The 22,908-nt window shown below is 40.8% G+C and overlaps 3 protein-coding genes across 3 annotated transcripts in view; all 3 read left to right on the forward strand.

The window, feature by feature from the left end:
- Positions 1 to 22,908, forward strand: part of LOC126935658 (sodium/potassium-transporting ATPase subunit alpha-2) — a 907,274-nt gene that overhangs the window by 337,562 nt on the left and 546,804 nt on the right. The window lies entirely within an intron of this gene.
- Positions 1,192 to 2,246, forward strand: APCS (amyloid P component, serum). Its single transcript, XM_050759290.1, has 2 exons — positions 1,192 to 1,364; positions 1,483 to 2,246. Exons 1-2 carry the CDS (start codon positions 1,301 to 1,303, stop codon positions 2,088 to 2,090), a joined length of 672 nt encoding a protein of 223 aa, XP_050615247.1. The 5' UTR covers positions 1,192 to 1,300; the 3' UTR covers positions 2,091 to 2,246.
- Positions 13,384 to 14,346, forward strand: LOC126936377 (putative olfactory receptor 10J6). Its single transcript, XM_050759148.1, is given in 1 exon segment — positions 13,384 to 14,346. A coding segment is annotated over 1 exon segment (930 nt). The 3' UTR covers positions 14,314 to 14,346.

The following is a 22,908-nucleotide window of genomic DNA, read 5'->3' on the forward strand; positions in this document are numbered from 1 at the left end:
AATGGAAACTCCCCAGGGATAAGAATAGGAAGGATACTTTGAACAATGATAAAGAAAGTGTATTCTTGGTGGCAGTGATTGTGTCATTGAAAAGGCTGATTAGGTCTGGGGTGACCTAAGAGAAGAAAGAGTGAATAAGAGGCTAAACAATAGGATGAGAAACAAGATGCCATATAATTTAGGGATGAGAGAGAAAGAAATAATGTGGCTAGAAAGAGGAACATCAGTTTGATATCTCAGAGGCAGACAAGGTTTGAGTGGTGGTTAATAAACTGTACAGAGAGAGAATGAAGTAGATGTAGAAAGAATGAAGATGGAGATCTCTGGGGTTGTGCAAGAGTCAGTGACCACTGAATCCCTAGCACCTAGTGTAGTACCTGAGAATTAGTGAATAAATGTGAGTATTAGTGGAGTCATCACCAAAGATGGATTAGATATACACTCAATGACCCAGGACTCAAAGAAGAGGAGAGAAAAATTTGGGGAGATGTTGACATCTCTGCAGGTAGTATGAAGTAACCAGAAAAACAAGTAATAATGAGAAATGGAAAGATCTAGGATAAGGAAGTACCATGATACGCAAAAGAAAAAAAGCGCTGAGTAGAAGTAGCAGAAAAATACTAAGCTTCATGGGGACAGAAAGTTTATTCTCCAGGTCCCTCTTTCCCCTTAGCTTTGCCTGAATGTATTACTTGATGTTGAATTAGGCAAAGGTGAAGGCACTGTTTAGGGTCTTCAGCAGAAAGTAGAATCCTAGAATATCCTACAAATAGAAGACAACTTGAGAACTATAAAAGAAAGAAAAAGCCTTGTTCCCATAGCCCACGAGAGGGTTGAGCTCAGCAATACACTCCACATGGCTCAGGAGCTTCTGGCAGAGCACAGAGCCATCAGAGAGAGGGGCCCAGAGAGCAGAGAGAGACTCTGCTGACATGGCCAGCCCAGCGCCTCATCCCATCCATAACCCTACTGCCCTGCAATGACTCTCTTCCCAGCAATAAAATCTGGGTCACAGGAGTTGGAGCTCTAGCCGTCACTTGTCTCTAATAAATAACTCCCATTGATTTTCCAGCTCAGGGCCTCACCACTCCTTCACCGTAAGGGCCAGGGGGCAGACCTGGAAAATCCCTCACACATTATTGGTGTTCTTCCTCCCCTATCCTCACCCAAAGCGCATATAAACCCTGAATAGCCTGAAGTCTAAGGGCGTGAATATCAGACGCTAGGGGGACAGCCACTGTGTTATCTGCTGCCCTCATCCTGGTCACTGCTCCTGCTATAATAGCCCTAAGCCAGGAATATGAACAAGCTGCTGCTTTGGGTCTCTGTCCTCACCAGCCTCCTGGAAGCCTTTGCTCACACAGGTAAGGAGGTCAAGGAATGATGAAGAATCATAAAGTGAGAAAATGGTTGAAGCTGAGACATCTTTTCTCTGCATTTATGCTGAAGGTCATTATCTTTCTTTCTCTCTTTATCCCACAGACCTCAGTGGGAAGGTGTTTGTATTTCCTAGAGAATCTGTTACTGATCATGTAAACTTGATCACACAGCTGGAGAAGCCTCTGCAGAACTTTACCTTGTGTTTTCGAGCCTACACTGATCTCTCCCGTCCCTACAGCCTCTTCTCCTACAATACCCAGGGAAAGGATAATGAGCTAGTAGTTTATAAAGAAAGAGTTGGAGATTATAGTCTCTACATTGGAAGACAAAAAGTTACATTCAAAGTTATTGAAAAGCTCCCGGCTCCAGTGCACATCTGTGTTAGCTGGGAGTCCTCATCAGGTATTGCTGAATTTTGGATCAATGGGACACCTTTGGTGAAAAAGGGTCTGCGACAGGGTTACTCTGTGGAAGCTCATCCCAAGATCGTCCTGGGGCAGGAGCAGGATTCCTATGGCGGCAAGTTTGATAAGAGCCAGTCCTTTGTGGGAGAGATTGGGGATTTGTACATGTGGAACTCTGTACTGCCCCCAGAAGAGATCCTGTCTGCCTATCAGGGTACCCCAGTCCCTGCCAATATCCTGGACTGGCGGGCTCTGAACTATGAAATCAAAGGATATGTCATCATCAAACCCCTGGTGTGGGTCTGAGGTCTTGACTCAACAAGATCACTTGAAAATGAAATGACCGTCTAAGAGATCTGCTCAAAGCAACTGGATACTAGATCTTATACCTGCAGCTCTTTCTTCTTTGAATTCCCTATCTGTATGTCTGCCGAATTAAAAACTGTATATTGTATTATGCTACCTGCATTTGTTTAGTGCTTATCATAGTCCCATATCTTTATCTTATATCTACTACTTATCCATCTGCTACTTATCTGGTAATTGGTGTTTCATTATCCTGAACAATCAAATTGCCAAGTATGGGGAGGAAAACCTATAAGTAACTAGAAAGGTGTATCACAAAACCAGGGCACTCAATGAGCAGGACAGTGGCAATACTTAAAAGCTACTAACAATCATTTTAATAACGATTCAAAATATGTGTGGAATTGCAATCACAATTCTTCTGTTTTTCCAGCTGCAAATCGATCAAAAAGATGTCTGAGGTTGCATCAGGGAGACAACTATAATGAAATAAGTAAGCAATAGTTGAGAACCTAACAGCAAGTAATGAGACAGGAAGAATAAAACTAGAAGTCAGAATGAAAACCAAAAAAGTATGAGACTGGGATAGTTTTGTATGAAGACAAACATAACTTTATGTCTCAAAAACCTCAGTAGGACTGTACAATGCTTGATTTTCATAACGCTGTCCTGATGTCATCAAAAAATGTTATACTCTGAATATTGCTTACATGAATATGCTGTCTGAAATTATTCCATGGATTCACACTTCTTACAGGACGTGATTTAAACCTCTAAATATGACATTGCCCTCCATAACCTGGTCCCACTTACTCTCTGAAATGTACACAGAGAATACACACAGAATACTCTCCGAAATGGACTTTCCATGTACATTTCAGATACAACTGTTAGCAGAGCAAGTGACATCCTAACTATCACACTGCAAAATAATTGTCAGATGCTATTACTAGTAGTTATTTTTATGGTTATGAAAAGCATGGAACACAGTGCCTGGCTCATCATCAACAGATATGAGTTGCATTCCCAGGGAAGCAAGGATCCCAGAGGGAGTTCGGGCTATATATATTTGAAATAAGACAGGCTTTTCTCACTGATAATAAGTAGAGCATGATGTCAGTGGAATCAGAAAGATAGCATCCAGAACAGTTTCAGGATGGTAACCAATGTGATTATTTCAAACTCATGAGGCCATTTGGCCAGAATGAACAGAGGCAGTAGCCAGATTTGAAGAAATAGGATAGAATCTAGAAACTCCATAATGGGGCAATGGGGTAGAAGCAGAGAGGACCAGACAGCACCTGTGAAGACTTGCTGAAGTACTTAAATGGAGCAGCAGGGGCTTCATAAGAACATTTCAACCTCATTTCTGGTGAGGTGGTAAGATGGTTTGGATATGGTTTGTTTGCCTCCACCAAACTTCATCTTGAACTTTTATTCTCAATATGGTGTTGTTGGAAGGTGAGTCCTAGTGAAAGGCATTTGAGCTATGGGGGTGGGTCTCTCATGAATGTTTTGGTGCAGTTCTCACGGTAATGAGTGAGTTCTCACTCTTATGAAAGTACATTAACTCTTGTGGGATCAGATTGGTTCTTGCCAGATTTAGCTGTTATAAAACCAGGGTGTCCTTTAGGTTTTGTTTTCTTTGCACATGTTCACTTCCCTTTTGACTTTCTCCACCATGTTTTGATACAACACAAAACCCCTCACCAGAAGCCAGAGGCGTGATCTTGAACTTCTCAGCCTGCAGAGCAATGAGCTAAATAAACCTCTTTTCTTTATAAATCACTGAGTCTCAGATATTCTTTTATAGCAACACAAAATGGACTAAGACAAGTAGAACTTATTTAGAACATTGAGTTGGTTAGGTAGACAGGGATTTTAGCAATATGAGAAATTATTAATTTCTGATTGACAGCTCATGAGTTAAGGCTTGCTTTATGCTTTCTTAACATTAACCACCTTTCCATAAACTTGTACTATGAGTACTAGAAGGGTCTGTCTATTCTTGCATATCAGATATTTCTATCATGTTCACTAACATTGTGTTTTGGTTTAACAACCCCTTTGCCTAGGAACCTAAAACAAGTTTTAGAAATGAAACCAGTGTACTTCCAAGTGCTATAATCCATTCATTCAACTATTTATTAAGCAACTTCTCAAAAATACGCCAGGCAATGCCAGGTACTGAAAATATAATATTGAGTAAAACAATCATGATGCTTGCTATTTTGGAATTTACATTCGAATAAGTCTGTGTTAACTACATGTGGGTTTCTCCTGACAATAATCAGCCTGTATTGCAATCCATCCCTCACATGTTTAGGCTTTCTTCTATCTCAGGTTGATATCATAGTCCCCCTCTCACTTTCCCCTAAGTTAAAGATGTTATTTATTCTTGGTGATCATTTGCAACTACTTGCACAGATCTCAGGATAGAGTATTTGTGACAGGTTTCTTGTTCTTGTGAACCCTCTGCCTCTTAAAATGGCTCTTTTGAACAGAATCCAAAATGACTACATGTAAGCTCTTTCTTCTATGTTGTCTGTACTTCAGCCAAAAGAAATATCTATCATATTGATGGCTCATTCAAAACTGAAGAGAGTCCATTTTAACATCATTTATAATAGAGATGGTGATATGGTTTGGCTGTGTCCTGACCAAAATCTCATCTTAAATTGTAGTTCCCATACTGCCCATGCGTCGTGTGAGGGACCCCGTGGGAGTTAATTGAATCATGGGGGTGGCTACCCTCATGCTGTTCTCATAATAGTAAGTGAGTTCTCACAAGATCTGATGGTTTCATATGGGACTTTTCCCCCCTTGCTCCACGATCCTCCTTCCTGCCACCATGTGAAGAAGGATGTGTTTGCTTCCCTTTCTGCCATAATTGTAAGTTTCCTGAAGCCTCCCCAGCACTGTGGAACTGTGAGTCAATTAAATCTCTCTCCTTTATACATTACCCACTCTTGGGCAGTTCTTTATAGCAGCATGAGAACGGACTAATAAAGATGGAATTTCTGGTAACGTCATCTTGGCATTTTTCTCAGATATAGTTGTTGTCACAACAAAGAAAGCAGCAAAAGTCACAGAGGAAACTACTTGAATAATTCAGAATCTATAAAGAAAATGGAAGGATTTGGAGGCGCAACAATCCAGGAACATAGTTGTGTAGTGATTTAACAATTACAGAGATAATCATCCCCTTTCTCATACTTGCCACTAAGGCTGGTAGATACTAGGAAACAAGTAGTACATAAGATGTACAATGAGTTGCTAAAACCAGGAGTCATCTCTAATAAGAAAAGCAATTTTTGACTCTATCTTACGCAAGTAAAGATCTGATTCTTATTTTTGGCTATAGAAAAACAGGTAAGAGCATTTAGCCACATAGCTTCAGGACTGGTTTTAACTGAAGTCCATAAATAATTTTCCTGGATGAGAAGGCTTGCAGGTAGTTTTCTGTGAGTTTTGTGTGGGAGACTCTGGGTGGAGCTCTGAGATTAAAGCAATGAGGCCTCTTAGTTTGGGATATGCCTTAGCTAAGACTTGAGTTGAAGTAGAAATTTAAAAAAAATATTTTATCTGCACTGGATAGGATCAATGTATAGTCACATTTGGAATGCAATGTAGAGACCTTTTAGGTATTCATGAGACTTTCCATTATTTAGAAAGAATAGGTGTCCAAGACCATTCAAATGAAAGAAGAGAAAATGAAACATGACCTGAATTGTCTTTAATTCTTGTCTTGTCAAGACTAAATAGCTGATTATAATATAAACTAAACTCCAATTTGTATTCCAGAATTTTCTATCTTGTTTTTGTCTGGCTGTGGTCACTTTTCTGAGTTTAACTTGAGAGATTTGGGCACTGGTAAAGGCACCCGCATCATGTCACATACAACCACAGGATCCAGAAGCAAAGCTAATCTAATGTTATTGGCATATTTCACTGAAGCCCATAATCTATGAGGGTGGGATGCCAAAGACAAATACTTCATCTAGAGCTCCAGCTGTTGCAGCAGCTTCTCTCAGTATCCTTATGGGGATCCTATGAGGATTCAGTCTGACAATGCATACAAAACACCTGGTCAGTCCCTGTTCTGGCACTCAGTCCCAGTGCAAGTGTTCAGTGATTGTCAGCTATAACGATGAGGAGGATGATGATCTCAAATTCAATCATCTGCCCTAACTTCTTTTTATATTCTGACAAATCAAAAAGAGCACTCATGCTCCATTTTCAGTTCCTACCCCCAAAACTAATTCTTACCTAACCAAACCAAAGCATGGCCTCTGCTAGTAGGAGAAATGATGTAAGCCCTTTCTATATACAAAGAGAGACACTATATCTGACTTTTATATGAGTGCATTCTCACTGATAGTAACTGACCAAGGACCAAACACTAACAGAGGTTCAAAAGAAGAAAAGATGGCGCCATGTGACAACATGTCTTCAACTGAGTTTAGCTATTTTTTCCCCTGAAGAAAAATAAGTAGCAGGCCATGTGAGACCAAAGCTTGCTCGATATTCCTGGTGTGATCTGCTTGTAATGAGATCCTCCAGCTCATTTCTGGATTCTGACTCTGTGCAGACCCATGGGAGACATGGTAAGTCTCTTGACAAATTGATGCAGGAGACCAGAGCTAGACAGAAGAACGTCTCCTCTGAGAGTCTCTTTCTAATCACAGAATTTAAGGGGGCAGCTCTTCTAGAGCCAAAGCAAAAAGGGCCAAAGGGACTCTGTGACTGTCACCCTGTGCTTCAGCCAGAGTCCAGTGAAATGTAAGTGACCCAATAATCTAATAAGGCTGAGAATCAAATAAGGCTAAACTTTTAAAGACATCAAGAGTCTGTCATTTATTTTTCCAGACAAATGATAATCAGATTTCCTAGAATTGTACTGATCTTTTGTAAATTAGTCACAATTATTCTAAACTGAACACACAGAGATTCCACAGACTCCAGAAGGTAGATGGACACTTTTGGGTCTGAGAAGGCTTCTAGACAAAAGAAAAGTTATTATTCTCTTATTTATTCAAATAGCTTTCATGATCATCAGCTTCTTAAGATGTTGACTCCTCCTTCCCTGGCTCCTCAGATCTATTTTGTTTAAAAAAGAAAGGAAAGGGAAGGAAAATAAGGGAAAGGAAGGGAGGGGATGGAAACTCTACCAAAAAGGCAGGTCACTATTTTTTTTTTAACTGTGTAATTCCTTTACACACAAAACATAATTATAGAAGTTTTGCCTACCTGCATGTTTTAATTTTTCTAACACAGATTCTGTTTCCAGCATCAAATTTTGCTTATAAAGATCAAAATATGGCCGGGCGCAGTGGCTCAAGCCTGTAATCCCAGCACTTTGGGAGGCCGAGACGGGTGGATCATGAGGTCAGGAGATCGAGACCATCCTGGTGAACACAGTGAAACCCCGTCTCTACTAAAAACTACAAAAAAAAAACTAGCCGGGCGAGGTGGCGGGCGCCTGTAGTCCCAGCTACTCGGGAGGCTGAGGCAGGAGAATGGCGTGAACCCGGGAGGCGGAGCTTGCAGTGAGCTGAGATCAGGCCACTGCACTCCAGCCTGGGCGACAGAGCGAGACTCCGTCTCAAAAATAAAAAATAAAAAAATAAATAAATAAATAAATAAAGATCAAAATATTTGTGGGCATCCATGGCTGTTGCAATAATTTCTTCCCCTTGCAAATGGCATTTCCTTTACACTTTCAAATTGTGTTTTCCCCTCCACTTTATTTTTCTTTTTCCTCTGGTAGGAATATTGACTTCATGACTAACATTTTGATGCATGAGCACATTTCAGTATTTTTACTCTCCCACAGGGTTTTTATCCTTCCGGAATGTATAAATCATTTTGAAAGCTTCTTTCTGTTCTATACTGTGCTTTTGAGATTATCCACTGGTGTGTTCCCTCCACAGAAACACCCTTAGGGTTCAGTCAGAGAAGGCCCAGATTTGGGTGGTAGAAGGGCTGCTGCTACTGTACTCAGCTGCACTTGCTTCTGGCTGGGTGGAGACTCAAAAAAAGCAACAAGTAGAAAAAAAGAGAGAGAGAGGGGTGGGGGTAGCCATCTGGTGTAACACAGCCCTTAAGTTCACTGAGACACATTCTAACCACTGAGAACTCACCCTGGCAAACCTCCATGGGTGAGACCAACCCACCCATTCCACACATTTCTCTGGCTCCACGGTACCCTCTGGGACCTCTTCTCCCTTCCCAAGCTAAACATTGCTGCCTGATTTTGTATGTGTAAGGCTCCAAGAAGACCAAGGAGAACTAACAATGTGATTTCCTCCTGTGTCTCAGACTTCCTTGTCTCTCTCACCAGGGCCTTCCTCACTTCCAGGGACAGTAACAGCTGTGTATTTGACATTTGAGCCATAATTTCTCACAGTAATAATTTTAGATTGCTTCTGCACCTCAGAAAGTGACAGGTTAAAAAATGAGACAACCAGGCAATTGCCCTGAATCATAAAGGAACTCCAAAACATCGTTGGATAGGTAGCAAAATGAAGTGAAACACATAATAGAACTCCTTTCTGGGAGAGTGATGTGGTTGGGAAGAACACTTGGAAAAACCAGGGCGAGCAATGACACCTACTCTAGGAGGTGTGGATGGCCACTAAGTGCACTCTATGCAGGACAAAGCCCAATCACTGTGGGGCTCATTTGTTTGTTTGTTTGTTTGGGCTAAGCCTAGTGTTGGGAGATCCCCTGTAGCTGAGCTCCACATGCAGGAGAAATGATAGCTTCCCCTATGGCAGGGCTTTACCTTTCCCTCACACACCACACACCTTTCCTCCAAATAAATACTAAACAACATGGAAAGAACATTGGTTTGAAGGGGCTATTCTTGCTCCCAAATCTTACATTGACGTTTCATTTTTGCATTTGTTTCCCCAAGTTTTATGAATATCTTAAGATATTATTTTGTTGCCCATTCCATACAATTCAAATGTATACCATAGGCAATAAACTTCTTTTCCTGGGCTTATGTACCTGACCCAGTTTCCCTGCATCTAGTCCTCAGCCATCGTGTCTATATCTTCACAACTTACTCCAAGAAAGTAAATTTATATTTACATGAAACATTTTTACAACAAATCAGTGACTGATTTGGGGTGAAAGCAACACTTTCCAGCTCCTAAATTAAAGATACCAGAAGATTTTTCCTCCTCCTGATTTAATTCAGTTTTGTATGTTCCCTCCTTCCCTACTCCAAATACGTCTATAGTTTTCCTGGTTCAACATAGCCTTAACTATGTTTTGTCATTCATTGCAATAGCCTCATTAGGAAAGGGAAAAGGCACAAGAGATCTGTTGTTCTCATCTGACACATTAACAAAATTCTTCTTTGTTTACTCCACATAATCAGGCTTTCCAGCCCAGGACTCTACTAGAGCTGTGGCCAATAAGGTCATTGGTAGCCTCCTTCTTAATCAATTGAATATATGTTTTCAGTTGTCATCCTCCTTGACTTCTCCAAGTTATTTATGAGTTATAATTTTATGCTTAAAATATTTTAAAATGAGCCATTATCATCCCTGTAGAAATGATAAAAGTCAAAGTTCCCTATAGCACCACCAGCACAATATAACTAATTCATGATAATATCAAGTTCATATTCTTTCAGGCTTTTTCCCCCACATATGCAAATATTTATGAACATCCACAAACACACACACACACATACATGCAAATATTCCTAACCATATGGCAGCACATCATAGTATTGTTTTCTAAATATCTCATTTTGTGGTTATTATTTAACGTATTCCACACGTCTGTTCATGGCAGGACACCACAACAGCACAGTCCAGCATAACTTTTACCAACAAAAGAAAATGTTTGACAGCTGAGCTGTCCAATGTGGTAGCCACTAGTCACATGTAGCTTTTTATCACTTGAAATGTGGCTAGTGTGACTAACTGATTTTTTTTTTTTTTTGAGACGGCGTCTCGCTCTGTCACCCAGGTTGGAGTGCAGTGGCCGGATCTCAGCTCACTGCGAGCTCTGCCTCCCGGGTTCACGCCATTCTCCTGCCTCAGCCTCCCGAGTAGCTGGGACTACAGGCGCCCGCCACCTTGCCCAGCTAGTTTTCTGTACTTTTTAGTAGAGACGGGGTTTCACCGGGTTAGCGAGGATGGTCTCGATCTCCTGACCTCGTAATCCGCCCGTCTCGGCCTCCCAAAGTGCTGGGATTACAGGCTTGAGCCACCGCGCCCGACCGACTAACTGAATTTTTAATTCTCTTTTATTTTAGTAAATTTAAATTTACATAGCGATAGCTCCATCCTATCCTTTCTAAAAGGCTGCTTGGAGTTGCACTGTCACTCTCTTTAATCTTTGCCTATCCAACTCGTATCTCAGTGGTCTTTTAAGGCAAATTCCTTTAATTTTAGTGACACACTCATTTCTACTCGAAATATTTGCCTCATTTTCCATGATAGACTATTTTCTAAAACACCCACAGTGTTTCCTAGATTCCTAGTGGCAGTTTCCTAACTGTGCCAAAATCCCCCAGCCTGTTAGTGTTATTTGTTATTTAAGCAAAATGGTTCAAATCATCATTTGATACATGATGGAAATCCCAGACCCACTCACCAAATTTCTATCAAATATTGTGTGTGCTTGTAACGGGGTAGGAGGGCAGGGGAAGGCCTTGTATTTCTTCTAGTCATCACAGGCTAGTGGTTTGTGCTTGTAAGGGGGACGGGAGGGCAGGAGGGGCCTTGTATTTCTTCTAGTCATTACAGGCTAGTAGTTTTTCTTCCTCAGTCTGGATTTTACTCCTTGCACATGATACCTTTTTCTGCACTGTGCCATCATCTACTTCTCTTTACTTCCTAACTACCACTAACTGAAAATTATACACATAAAAGCTTTAAACATAGGCTCTTGAGGCTCTCAAGGGAGTTTACATTACAATATAGTTCAGCAAACAATTTAAATCAAATAGTACACCTCTTTATTCTTAGAATTCCCTCCGTCAAAAATAAATCAGCTATTTTTTTTTTTTAATTCGAGGTCCAACTTTCTGTTGTGTTGCTGGTTCTCTTCTCTCTTTTTCCAACAGCTTCCACTTCTCTCTCTAGTTTACACATCTCCAAACCTTAAGCCCCTGTTAATACCTTCATAATAAATCAATTTTGCCAATGGTTTGCCTCCCCTAGACCATCTAGGCTGGGCCCAGAATACCTCATCTTCGCTCCCACTGAAGTGTTCCCAAAGGTCAGCTCTCACTGACCTTGATTCTGTTCCCCTACACTGTCACCAGAAGCTATCCACCAATGGTTCTAATTCAGTAAGTCCAACTCTCTCACCCCCATTTTGTTGTCTAAGCTGTGTGGACTTTCACAGGATGGCATGGGATGGGACCCCTGTGCCATGCATATTGTAAAGGAAAATGCCTTCCTCCATGTGCTACAAAAGAGCACATTTGTGGTGGCACTTTGAAAAGATATGGGCTGTGGTGTCACATATTGGCAATTCCTTGGCCAGAGGCTTAACAGTATCAGCAGTGCTAGAAGATTAAGAAGACAGCACAAACAGAAAAGGGAGAAGATGGTGAAGTAGCTATATAACATGAGCTAGAACGCTTCTGATTACAAAGCAGAGAAATTGACTTTTTTTCTTAGTGTTTTCTACAGTCATTGCTCTATCCTTGTTCTAGAATTCATATCATGATAAGAATTTCTTGACGTTGACTTCTTGCATTGCTTTCAGACATTGCAATTAAAGAATGCAAAGAGCTCTTTGTAGGTTCTGGATATTAGCCCTTTGTCAGATGAGTAGATTGCAAAAATTTTCTCCCATTCTGTAGGTTGCCTGTTCACTCTGATGGTAGTTTCTTTTGCTGTGCAGAAGCTCTTTAGTTTAATGAGATCCCATTTGTCAATTTTGGCTTTTGCTGCCATTGCTTTTGGTGTTTTAGACATGAAGTCTTTGGCCATGCCTATGTCCTGAATGGTACTACCTAGGTTTTCCTCTAGGATTTTTATGGTATTAGGTCTAACATTTAAATCTCTAATCCATCTTGAATTAATTTTCGTATAAGGAGTAAGGAAAGGATCCAGTTTCAGCTTTCTACTTATGGCTAGCCAATTTTCCCAGCACCATTTATTAAATAGGGAATCCTTTCCCCATTTCTTGTTTCTCTCAGGTTTGTCAAAGATCAGATGGCTGTAGATGTGTGGTATTATTTCTGAGGACTCTGTTCTGTTCCATTGGTCTATATCTCTGTTTTGGTACCAGTACCATGCTGTTTTGGTTACTGTAGCCTTGTAGTATAGTTTTAAGTCAGGTAGTGTGATGCCTCCAGCTTTGTTCTTTTGACTTAGGATTGTCTTGGATATGCGGGCTCTTTTTTGGTTCCATATGAACTTTAAAGCAGTTTTTTCCAAAAACAAACAACCCCATCAAAAAGTGGGCAAAGGATATGAACAGACATTTCTCAAAAGAAGACATTTATACAGCCAACAGACACATGAAAAAATGCTCATCATCACTGGCCATCAGAGAAATGCAAATCAAAACCACAATGAGATACCATCTCACACCAGTTAGAATGGCGATCATTAAAAAGTCAGGAAACAACAGGTGCTGGAGAGGATGTGGAGAAATAGAAACACTTTTACACTGTTGGTGGGATTGTAAACTAGTTCAACCATTATGGAAAACAGTATGGCGATTCCTCAAGGATCTAGAACTAGATGTACCATATGACCCAGCCATCCCATTACTGGGTATATACCCAAAGGATTATAAATCATGCTGCTATAAAGACACATGCACACGTATGTTTATTGCGGCACTATTCACAATAGTAAAGACTTGGAATCAACCCAAATGTCCATTAGTGACAGACTGGATTAAGAAAATGTGGCACATATACACCATGGAATACTATGCAGCCATAAAAAAGGATGAGTTTGTGTCCTTTGTAGGGACATGGATGCAGCTGGAAACCATCATTCTTAGCAAACTATCACAAGAACAGAAAACCAAACACCGCATGTTCTCACTCATAGGTGGGAACTGAACAATGAGATCACTTGGACTCGGGAAGGAGAACATCACACACCAGGGCCTATCATGGGGCGGTGGGGGAGGGATTGCATTGGGAGTTATACCTGATGTAAATGATGAGTTGATGGATGCTGACGAGTTGATGGGTGCAGCACACCAACATGGCACAAGTATACATATGTAACAAACCTGCACATTATGCACATGTACCCTAGAACTTAAAGTATAATTAAAAAAAAAAAAAAAAAGAATGCAAAGAAAGAACTTCACAGAAGTAGCAGAGTTTGTTTTCCTGGGATTCTCCAGATTCTACAAACATCAGATCACTCTCTTTGTGGTTTTTCTCATCATGTACACATTAACCGTGGCTGGCAATGCCATCATCGTGACCATCATCCACTTTGACCGTCACCTCCACACTCCCATGTACTTCTTCCTGAGCATGCTGGCTAGCTCTGAGAGAGTGTACACACTGGTCATCATTCCACAGATGCTCTCGAGCCTGGTAGCCCAGACCCAGCCAATCTCTCTAGCAGGTTGTACTACCCAACTGTTCTTCTTTGTTACCTTGGCCATCAACAATTACTTCTTGCTCACAGTGATGGTCTATGACCGCTATGTGGCCATCTGCAATCCCCCAAGATACATGGTCATCATGAGCACGAGGGTGTGTGTCCAGCTGGTGTGTGGAGCCTTTAGCATTGGGCTGGCCATGGTAGCTGTCCAGGTAACATCCATATTTACCTGACCTTTTGGTCTCAGGGTGGTTGGTCATTTCTTCTGTGACATCCTCCCTGCCATGAAACTCTCCTGTATTAATACCACTGTCAATGAGATAATCAATTTTGTTGTCAGTTTATTTGTCATCCTGGTCCCCATGGGTCTGGTCTTCATCTCCTATGTCCTCATCATCTCCACTATCCTCAAGATTGCCTCAACTGAGGGCTGGAAGAAGATGTTTGTCACCTGTGCTTCCCACCTCACTGTGGTCATTGTCCATTATGGCTGTGCCTCCATTGCCTACCTCAAGCCCAAGTCAGAAAACTCTACAGAACAAGACCTCCTTCTGTCAGTGACCTACACCATCATCGCTCCCCTGCTGAACCCTGTTGTTTACAGCCTAAGGAACAAGGAGGTCAAGGATGCCCTATGCAGGGGCATGGGCAGAAACATTTCTTAATGCATTATTCCTCTACATAAATAAACATTTATTCATAGCAATGTGTGTCCTCACTTACATTAAACCACCTTAGGACTCTGTCCCATGCAGTCTATGCTGCAACGGGATGTGCATGTCTTGCTTTAGTATATTTATTACAACATTTTAGTCTTTGTTTCCATATATTTCGAAGTTTTGTCCGGGCATTTTCAACCACGGACGTGAGAGGTCAAGGAGAATGGGCATGACTTTTAGGAAACAATATCCGAATTTCTAGGATGAAGAAAGAGACTTCTTAAAAGTATATTAAATGTGATTATACTGTGTTTAAAAAATAAAAAGCAACGTGTATCATTTTTGTAATGCAATCTACGGAAAATAAAACTACAAAATCATCTCAGCAAGGTAAGGATAGGCAATAATGATGGATTCCCCTGAAAGCAAATAGTATCAGAATTGTCAGGGAAAAGTGAAATGAGTGTATTAAATTTAAAAAATAGGAAAGTTGGAAAACACTGGTTTAGTCCTTGAAAATTTAGTCTTTGTTATTCAGTTTATGCTAAAGCCTTTGCTTTTATCCAGTGTAGTCATCAGATGCTGGCCACATGGCCACAGATCATACTTAACTCTCACCTTTCTAATCTAAATGTCCTAATTCAGTTCTCTCTGGCTGCTGGTTCTCTCCATGGGATCAACTTCTCTCTAATCATTATGAAGAAAAATTGAGTTGGTCAAGAAGATCTGTGCCCTGTTAGAATGAGAACCATAAAAGCATTCCTCATTTGCACATACCATGGCACCTCCTGGTAGCATAAAGAAATGAAAATAGAACAAAACAAACAGTCCCAGCAGTCAGGAGTAGTTCAGAAGTATAATTGTTAAATCACTCAATTCACCAAAAAAGGCTAACAAGAAAAAAATGTATTTTTTTCCTTAGTAGACTCCTTTGAGAAAAATATCCTTTTTCCCAGGGCTTTGTGGGAGTTTTTTTGGTTTCATGCCTGTACATACCTTCTATATGATTATCTTGGGTGATGGGTGATGGTAGGGAGGGTTTAAGACTTTTGTTGAGTGCCTCCTTCTACTAAAATATTTTTTGTCAAGAATACTTTGCTGCTCATCCCCTAATGCCATTTTTCTTTTTTTCTAAAGAGTCATTTTTTTTCTTTTCCCTCCACTGAGAAGGAGTCGATAACATCCCAAGGAGCTCATCTAGGGTAAAGAATATCTTTACAGATTTCTGAACTCTAGGTTGGGGAGACCATAGTTCTTTCAAGGTCTAACCAGTTCTTCCTAATTCCTGTCCTGTGTCTTTGCAATTTCTACATCACAGAAATAAGGCTTCCCACAGAAGCTGTTGGGGACTCAATGATTGGGATCAAGAGTCTTGGACATGCTATGAGGTCTTTCTTGACAGTGCTCTCAGGGTCAGCCCACTACAGATCTAAACCTCTATACCCAACAACAGTGTGGCAGCTTCCCTCCAGAATGAGAGTGTCTCTCCTGGCAGTATGAAAGAACCCCTCCCACTGCCATCAAGGCCACCTATACTGCCAACTCTTAATTAAAACCTGCCCTTCTCCATTCCCTCTGGACTAGCAACTACTTGTACATCCTCAGACCTGTCTTTTTGTGTGTAGAAGGGAAGAGGTAAGACAGAGAGGGCTGCTCTGAGCAGGAAAGTACAATGATGGAAGGTGGGTGGTGATCAAACCTGCTCTATCCTACTCCGGTGGCAGTGGCCACCTCACACTGCCCATTACTCCCCTTTCTACTTCTGCACACAGCCATTCTCCTTCATTAGTTCAGGAATCAAAGACAAAGATTTCTCCAGTATCCTCTCTACATCTAAATGCTGCAAAAGCAGACATACCACAGGCCACTCGTACAACCGAAAGTTAAATGCCACAGCGGAGCCCACAAAGAGCTGGCAGAAAATATGAGTCATAAACCTTGAAGGCGAAATATCTTTGTCTCTAATTCTGTTACCCACAGTAGTTCAACTATGTGTCCAATTTTTTTAAAACAAACACGTGTGCTTCTAATTTCTTCTTGATAATACGACGTTGTCTTACATGGTAGATAGAATAGAGATCCCAGAGTCAGAAGTGCTGAATTCACTTTCTCACTCAGCACCCATCAGAACCTTTTCGTGAATATAATGTTTTTAATTCTGCCTCACTTGTTATCAAAAGCATTTTTTAATCCCCTTACCCATTTGTTTTGCACAGGCTGGTATCCGGTGACAAATCCTACTTCACATTGTTTTCTGCAGTATCATTTACCTCACTCCCACCCAGGCAGTTAGTTGTTCTTTCTTAAGTGTTCCTAAAGTTATTTGTGGGAAATTACATTAGTCTAACATTTTTTTCATTGTGCTTTCCTTGCTAGTTTCTATCACTGGATCACAGGAATATTGGGATCAGGAACTGCTTTCCTCATTATGATGCCCCCTGCATGGAACAGCACTTGGAGAGTAGGTGTTCAATAAATCCTCACTTAGTGGTTGAGTACCTACTATATAAAAGGACCATGCTTGGACTTTTTGGTGTGTCTTAATGAACTAAACACATCTGCTGTCATTGTTTGTTCAAGCTGCTTTAACAAAAGACCAAAGAGTGGGTAATTTATAAACAACAGAAATTTTGAGCCCACAGTCCTGGCATCTGGGAAGTTCATGACCAAGGCACTAACAGGTTTAGTGTTTGGTGAGGGCCCAGTATCTACTTCCAAGATGGCACCTTGTTGCTGCATTTTGCAGATGGGATGAATGCTGCTTCTCACATGGGAAGCAATGGAAGGGCAAAAATGGACCTATCTAGTTACTCCCAACCCTTTTATAAGGTCACTAACCCATTTATAAGGTTATATGGTTTGGATGTCCCACCCAAATCTCACATTGAAATGTAATCCCCAGTGTTGGAGGGCCTGGTGGGTGATGACTGGATCATGGGGATGGGTTTCTCATGAATGGTTTAGTACCATCCTCTTAGCACTGTGCTTGAGATAGTGAGTTCTCACAAGATCTGGTCCTTTAAAAGCGTATGGCACCTCCCACCTCACTCTCTTGCTCCTGCTCCCACCATGTGAGACACCTGCTTCCCCGTGACCTCCCACCATGATTGTAAGCTTCCTGAGGCCTACCCGGAAACAGATGTCCGTGTTATGCTTCCTGTACCATGTGCAGAACCATGAGCTAATTAAATGTGTTTTCTTTATAAATTACTCAGTCTCTGGTGTTTCTTTATAGCAATGCAAGAACAGTCAAATACATAAGGGCTCTGCCTTCATGACTTAAACACCTTCTAAAGGTCCCGCTTCTTAATGATATCACTTTGGGGTTTAAGTTTCAACATGAATTTTCAAGGGGACACAAACATTCAAACCAAAGCACCTGCTATCTTTTTTCTGTGTCCTTTGCAATGGGCCCTCCCCTAAATACAAACAGAGCCATAAGCTCGACCACTGTGGCAGAGTCACTCGGGTCTGCCTGTTCTTCCTCTTTTGCTGGCCTTTCTATGAGCCAACTTCTCAGTTGCTTTAAGACCTCTCTCAGTCCCGGTGTTAACTTAATTATTTGCACTGATGAATCCCTTAGCAACACAGAACCAGAAACAGTCAAGACTTTCACAAAAAGAGGTAGAGTTACCAAGAAAATCATTCTTACTCATATGAGGATGTAACCTTTGAAATCCATTTAAAGAGAAACAAGTTTTTAAATACAGAGCGATGTGCCATATACAATTAAGAATTAGGACATCTTCTAATATTACTTTTGGCAACATGACAAACAAATTTATTATGAGACTAGAAAATCATCCCACAATTTTACATTTTGAATTATAATGGCACAAAAGCTTAGTTTCCTTTGTTGCTGGAGACCAAAACCTCAAGTTTCTGACCTCCTAATTTCCCAATTCCTATTTCTTCTGCAATGAAGACAGTGACTAGATGAGATAACAGACATGAAAATACCAACCACCAGCAATAAAAAGCCTGATTCTAGATCCTTGAGGAATCGCCATACTGTTTTCCATAATGGTTGAACTAGTTTACAATCCCACCAACAGTGTAAAAGTGTTCCTATTTCTCCACATCCTCTCCAGCACTTGTTGTTTCCTGACTTTTTAATGATCGCCATTCTAACTGGTGTGAGATGGTATCTCATTGTGGTTTTGATTTGCATTTCTCTGATGGCCAGTGATGATGAGCATTTTTTCATGTGTCTGTTGGCTGTATGAATGTCTTCTTTTGAGAAGTGTCTGTTCATATCCTTTGCCCACTTTTTGATGGCGTTGTTTGTTTTTTTCTTGTAAATTTGTTTGAGTTCTTTGTAGGTTCTGGATATTAGCCCTTTGTCAGATGAGTAGATTGCAAAAATTTTCTCCCATTCTGTAAGTTGCCTGCTCACTCTGATGGTAGTTTCTTTTGCTGTGCAGAAGCTCTTTAGTTTAATTAGATCCCATTTGTCAATTTTGGCTTTTGCTGCTGTTGCTTTTGGTGTTTTAGACATGAAGTCTTTGCCCATGCCTATGTCCTGAATGGTACTACCTAGGTTTTCCTCTAGGGTTTTTATGGTGTTAGGTCTAACATTTAAGTCTCTAATCCATCTTGAATTAATTTTCGTATAAGGAGTAAGGAAAGGATCCAGTTTCAGCTTTCTACTTATGACTAGCCAATTTTCCCAGCACCATTTATTAAATAGGGAATCCCTTCCCCATTTCTTGTTTCTCTCAGGTTTGTCAAAGACCCAGCCATCCCATTACTGGGTATATACCCAAAGGATTATAAATCATGCTGCTATAAAGACACATGCACACGTATGTTTATTGCAGCACTATTCACAATAGCAAAGACTTGGAATCAACCCAAATGTCCATCAGTGACAGACTGGATTAAGAAAATGTGGCACATATACACCATGGAATACTATGCAGCCATAAAAAAGGATGAGTTTGTGTCCTTTGTAGGGACATGGATGCAGCTGGAAACCATCATTCTTAGCAAACTATCACAAGAACAGAAAACCAAACACCGCATGTTCTCACTCATAGGTGGGAACTGAACAATGAGATCACTTGGATTCGGGAAGGGGAACATCACACACCGGGTCCTATCATGGGGAGGGGGGAGGGGGAGGGATTGCATTGGGAGTTATACCTGATGTAAATGACGAGTTGATGGGTGCTGACGAGTTGATGGGTGCAGCACAGCAACATGGCACAAGTATACATATGTAACAAACCTGCACATTATGCACATGTACCCTAGAACTTAAAGTATAATAATAATAATAATAGCCTGATTGAGGGAAGCAACTAGCTCTGGAAAATGACAGAGGAGAGGAGGAAACAAGGAGATGACTCTGAGGATAGATACCAGATGAATATCACTTTTCATTAACTCATTTCTGAAGAAAACAGGAATTGCAAAGCAGCAAAGCAATGTAACATAAAGCAGAAGACAATTACCACTTATTGAGGGTTTACTACAGAGCAGATATCATGTGAAATGGTAGTTGTGTACATTATTTCACTTAAAACTTCAATTTTATAGTACTTGGCACTTCACAAGAGTCTTCAAATATAATGTCCTATTTGATCCTTATAGTAACCTTATGAAATATGTATTTTTATTGTTTTATTGTTTCATTGTTATAAAATATGCATTGTTTCTACCATTAACTTTTTAGGTTCATGGTAGAAACATTACCTGACTTGCTTCAAGTCACACAGTTGGTAACTGACAGAACTAGAACTGATAGCAACATTCACCAACCAACTTCAAAAGGTATTTTCCACTATATCACCACCATCTCTCATCTTTAATCTTTTTGAAAGACAGAATATGCTTCCCAACTTTTAGTCACTCTGGTCTCATCTTGGACATCACTTCCACCAAAAAGTCTTCCCTAAATAATTTATTAGATGTTCCTTTCATAAGCATCCACACCATTCTAAGATTGTCTCCTCCCTGACCATGTATCAAAATTGCCTATTTTCTACTCTGCCTCCCTTACCACACAGTCAACCCCTCGACAGAACTGCTTTCTGTATCTTCAATGCTAGGACAGTTCTTGGCATAAGATACACCTCCATAAACTTATTAAGCACAAAATTGAAATGTACACATCTATAGCTTCTTCTTGATGGTTAAGCGTGCTGACAATGACCATCATTTTTCTCCAGTGCTGTGAGGCAACCAGGTTCTCAGGATGATAGGGCTTTCCCTTGCTTTGAAGAGCTCACAGTATCCTTTCTTATCTGCTATTTCCAAATTGTGAGAGAGGAGAAAAAGCAGATGAAAAGTATATACAACTACCTGTAAAGTAGCACCCTTGGGGATAGCACTGCCTAGAGATGAAGAAGGATTTCCAATCAGATTGCCTGGGTTCTAATTTTGCCTCTGCCACTCACTGGATGTTCTAACCTCTTTATGCATTTATTTCCAGATTTTTTGATGGGGTAGCGATAGCACCTAGAAAGGTAGGTATCATTATTCCCATTTTTATATATGGAGTTTGGCAGGGTTAAGTAAAGTACCAGGTAGTTCAAAGTAGTAAAGCCGTCTGCCTGACGTCAAATTCTGTACTCCACTCTCCCACTATTTCACAGGACTTGTCGAAAACAGATAATAAATCTCCACATGAATATTTGGGTCTATACAAAAATCTACATACTATCACAAACCCATTTATCAAAGTTATATTGCATGCGGACACCATGCCAGACACTAGTAATGATTAAGACATCACAACCCATGCCTTCATGTGCTAATAGAGAAGCACATGAGAGTCCAAAAATTAAGCAAGTAGTTATGATAAAGTGTGATAAATCCTATGACGGGGAAATATGGAATGCTGTGAGAACCCACATTGGTGGGTTCTAACCAAATAAAGTGGTCGAGGAAGAGCTACCAGAGAAAGTAGAGTTTAAGCTTAAAATTTGAAGATTTAGTAGGAATCAGCTGGATGAAATATTGGCAGAAGGGTCTAGGAAAGAAAGATCGAAAGTATATTCCAGGCAGAAGAATTAGCAATGCAAAGGCGTGTAAACAAATTAATTACAAAAAGTTTAATAGATCTGGGGTATAACATTCATGGAGTATTGATAGAAGAGCAAAGAAGAAAGACAGTAGTAGTCACGTGATAAAGAACTTCAAACCCATACTACAGAGTGTGCACTCTAAAGATAATGAAGAACATTTATGTGACTTTAAGTAAAGCAATGGTATGATTTAATGTAATTCAGAAGGCTCACCCTGCTCCTGGAGGGGAGAAATGGATTATAAGGGGGCAAGACTGGCAGGAAGACTGATTGGGAATCTACAGCGGAAATACAAAGACAGGTGTTGGTAGGCTGGGCCAGGTGGAAGCTGTGCTGATGAAGATAAATTGACAGATTTAAGAAATCTGTGGGAGGCAAGATTGACATTTCCTGGTGATGGATTCAGTGTGAGAGGTAATGGAGCCAAATATGATCCTGATTATTTCTGACATAGGCAATGGGGTGAACAGCAGTGTCCTCAACCAATACAAGGAACACTGGAAGAGAAGCAAGTCAGGGTGTAAAAAAAGATAATGAGTTTAATTTTTGGACTTTTGAGGTTGAGATATCTGTGAGTAATTCAAGTGGAGAGACCAAGGAAGCAGCTAGATATATGGATCTAGAATTCAGGATAGTAGTCTGAGCTAGAGAAGTAGCTGTAGGAATCAGAAGTACACAGATAGCCATTTTTGAAATGGGAATGAATGGGTTCACCCAGGGAGGATGTGGAGAAGGAGAGAAGTCTACATAGGGTGAATGCTGAGGAGTGGCTGATGTGATGGAATGCTGCACAGGAATGTGAGGGTAGCCCTGACAATGAAAAACCTGTCAGGAAAGCAAGGTGTGGGGAGGAGGAGAATTCTCTGCACCAGGTTCCAAGGTCTTCAATGACTGATAATCTCTAATGTCCATTGGAATATGGGAGTGGGAGCAGGGGACAATTAAGACTCTCAGATTTACCTTGAGTTGGATCTGGGATCCAGCAGCTATTGTGCAGAAGATGAAAATTGTCCACTCTTCTTCCAACCCTCTTCCTCCATAATTTTCGTACCATGGGGCCACAAAGAAGTCAGGTCAGTGTAGCTAGAGGTCTCTGTCCATCACACATGTACTGTCCAAGTGCATAAGTGGGGGTCCAGCTGCGTCTCACACCACCACCACCACCACCACCACTACCACCACCACCACCATCCTCACAGTGCTTGTTCTCTCCAAAGTGGAAGATACAAATGAAAGGGAACAGAAGAACAGCAGGATGTTCTAGGTAAGCTGCCAGGCAGAAACCCTCATGTCAACATTCATGGGGCGGGAGCAGATGGCAGACCCTATTCATCCCATTATGCTGTGGCCAGGAAATTAAAATACTATCCTTACAGTCCTGTCCCAGTATCTTGGATGTTTCAGCACAGAAATTTAAACATGAATCTTTCTGAACTCTATTCCCATCCTTGTGAATAGTCTGGAATGTGATTAAGAGGGTATGAAAAAGCTGTGATACCCTGCAAAAGAAACTACCATCAGAGTGAACAGGCAAACTTCAGAATGGGAAAAAATTTTTGCAATCTACTCA

Source organism: Macaca thibetana, chromosome 1 (genome assembly GCF_024542745.1).
Source record: "Macaca thibetana thibetana isolate TM-01 chromosome 1, ASM2454274v1, whole genome shotgun sequence".
In the NCBI taxonomy this organism is placed as follows: Eukaryota; Metazoa; Chordata; class Mammalia; order Primates; family Cercopithecidae; genus Macaca; species Macaca thibetana.

Coding starts and splice junctions, on each gene's coding strand:
- APCS (XM_050759290.1), top strand. CDS start 1,301: ATGAACAAGCTGCTGCTTTGGGTCTCTGTCCTCACCAGCCTCCTGGAA. Junction 1,365..1,482: donor GGAAGCCTTTGCTCACACAG/GTAAGGAGGTCA, acceptor TTTATCCCACAG/ACCTCAGTGGGAAGGTGTTT.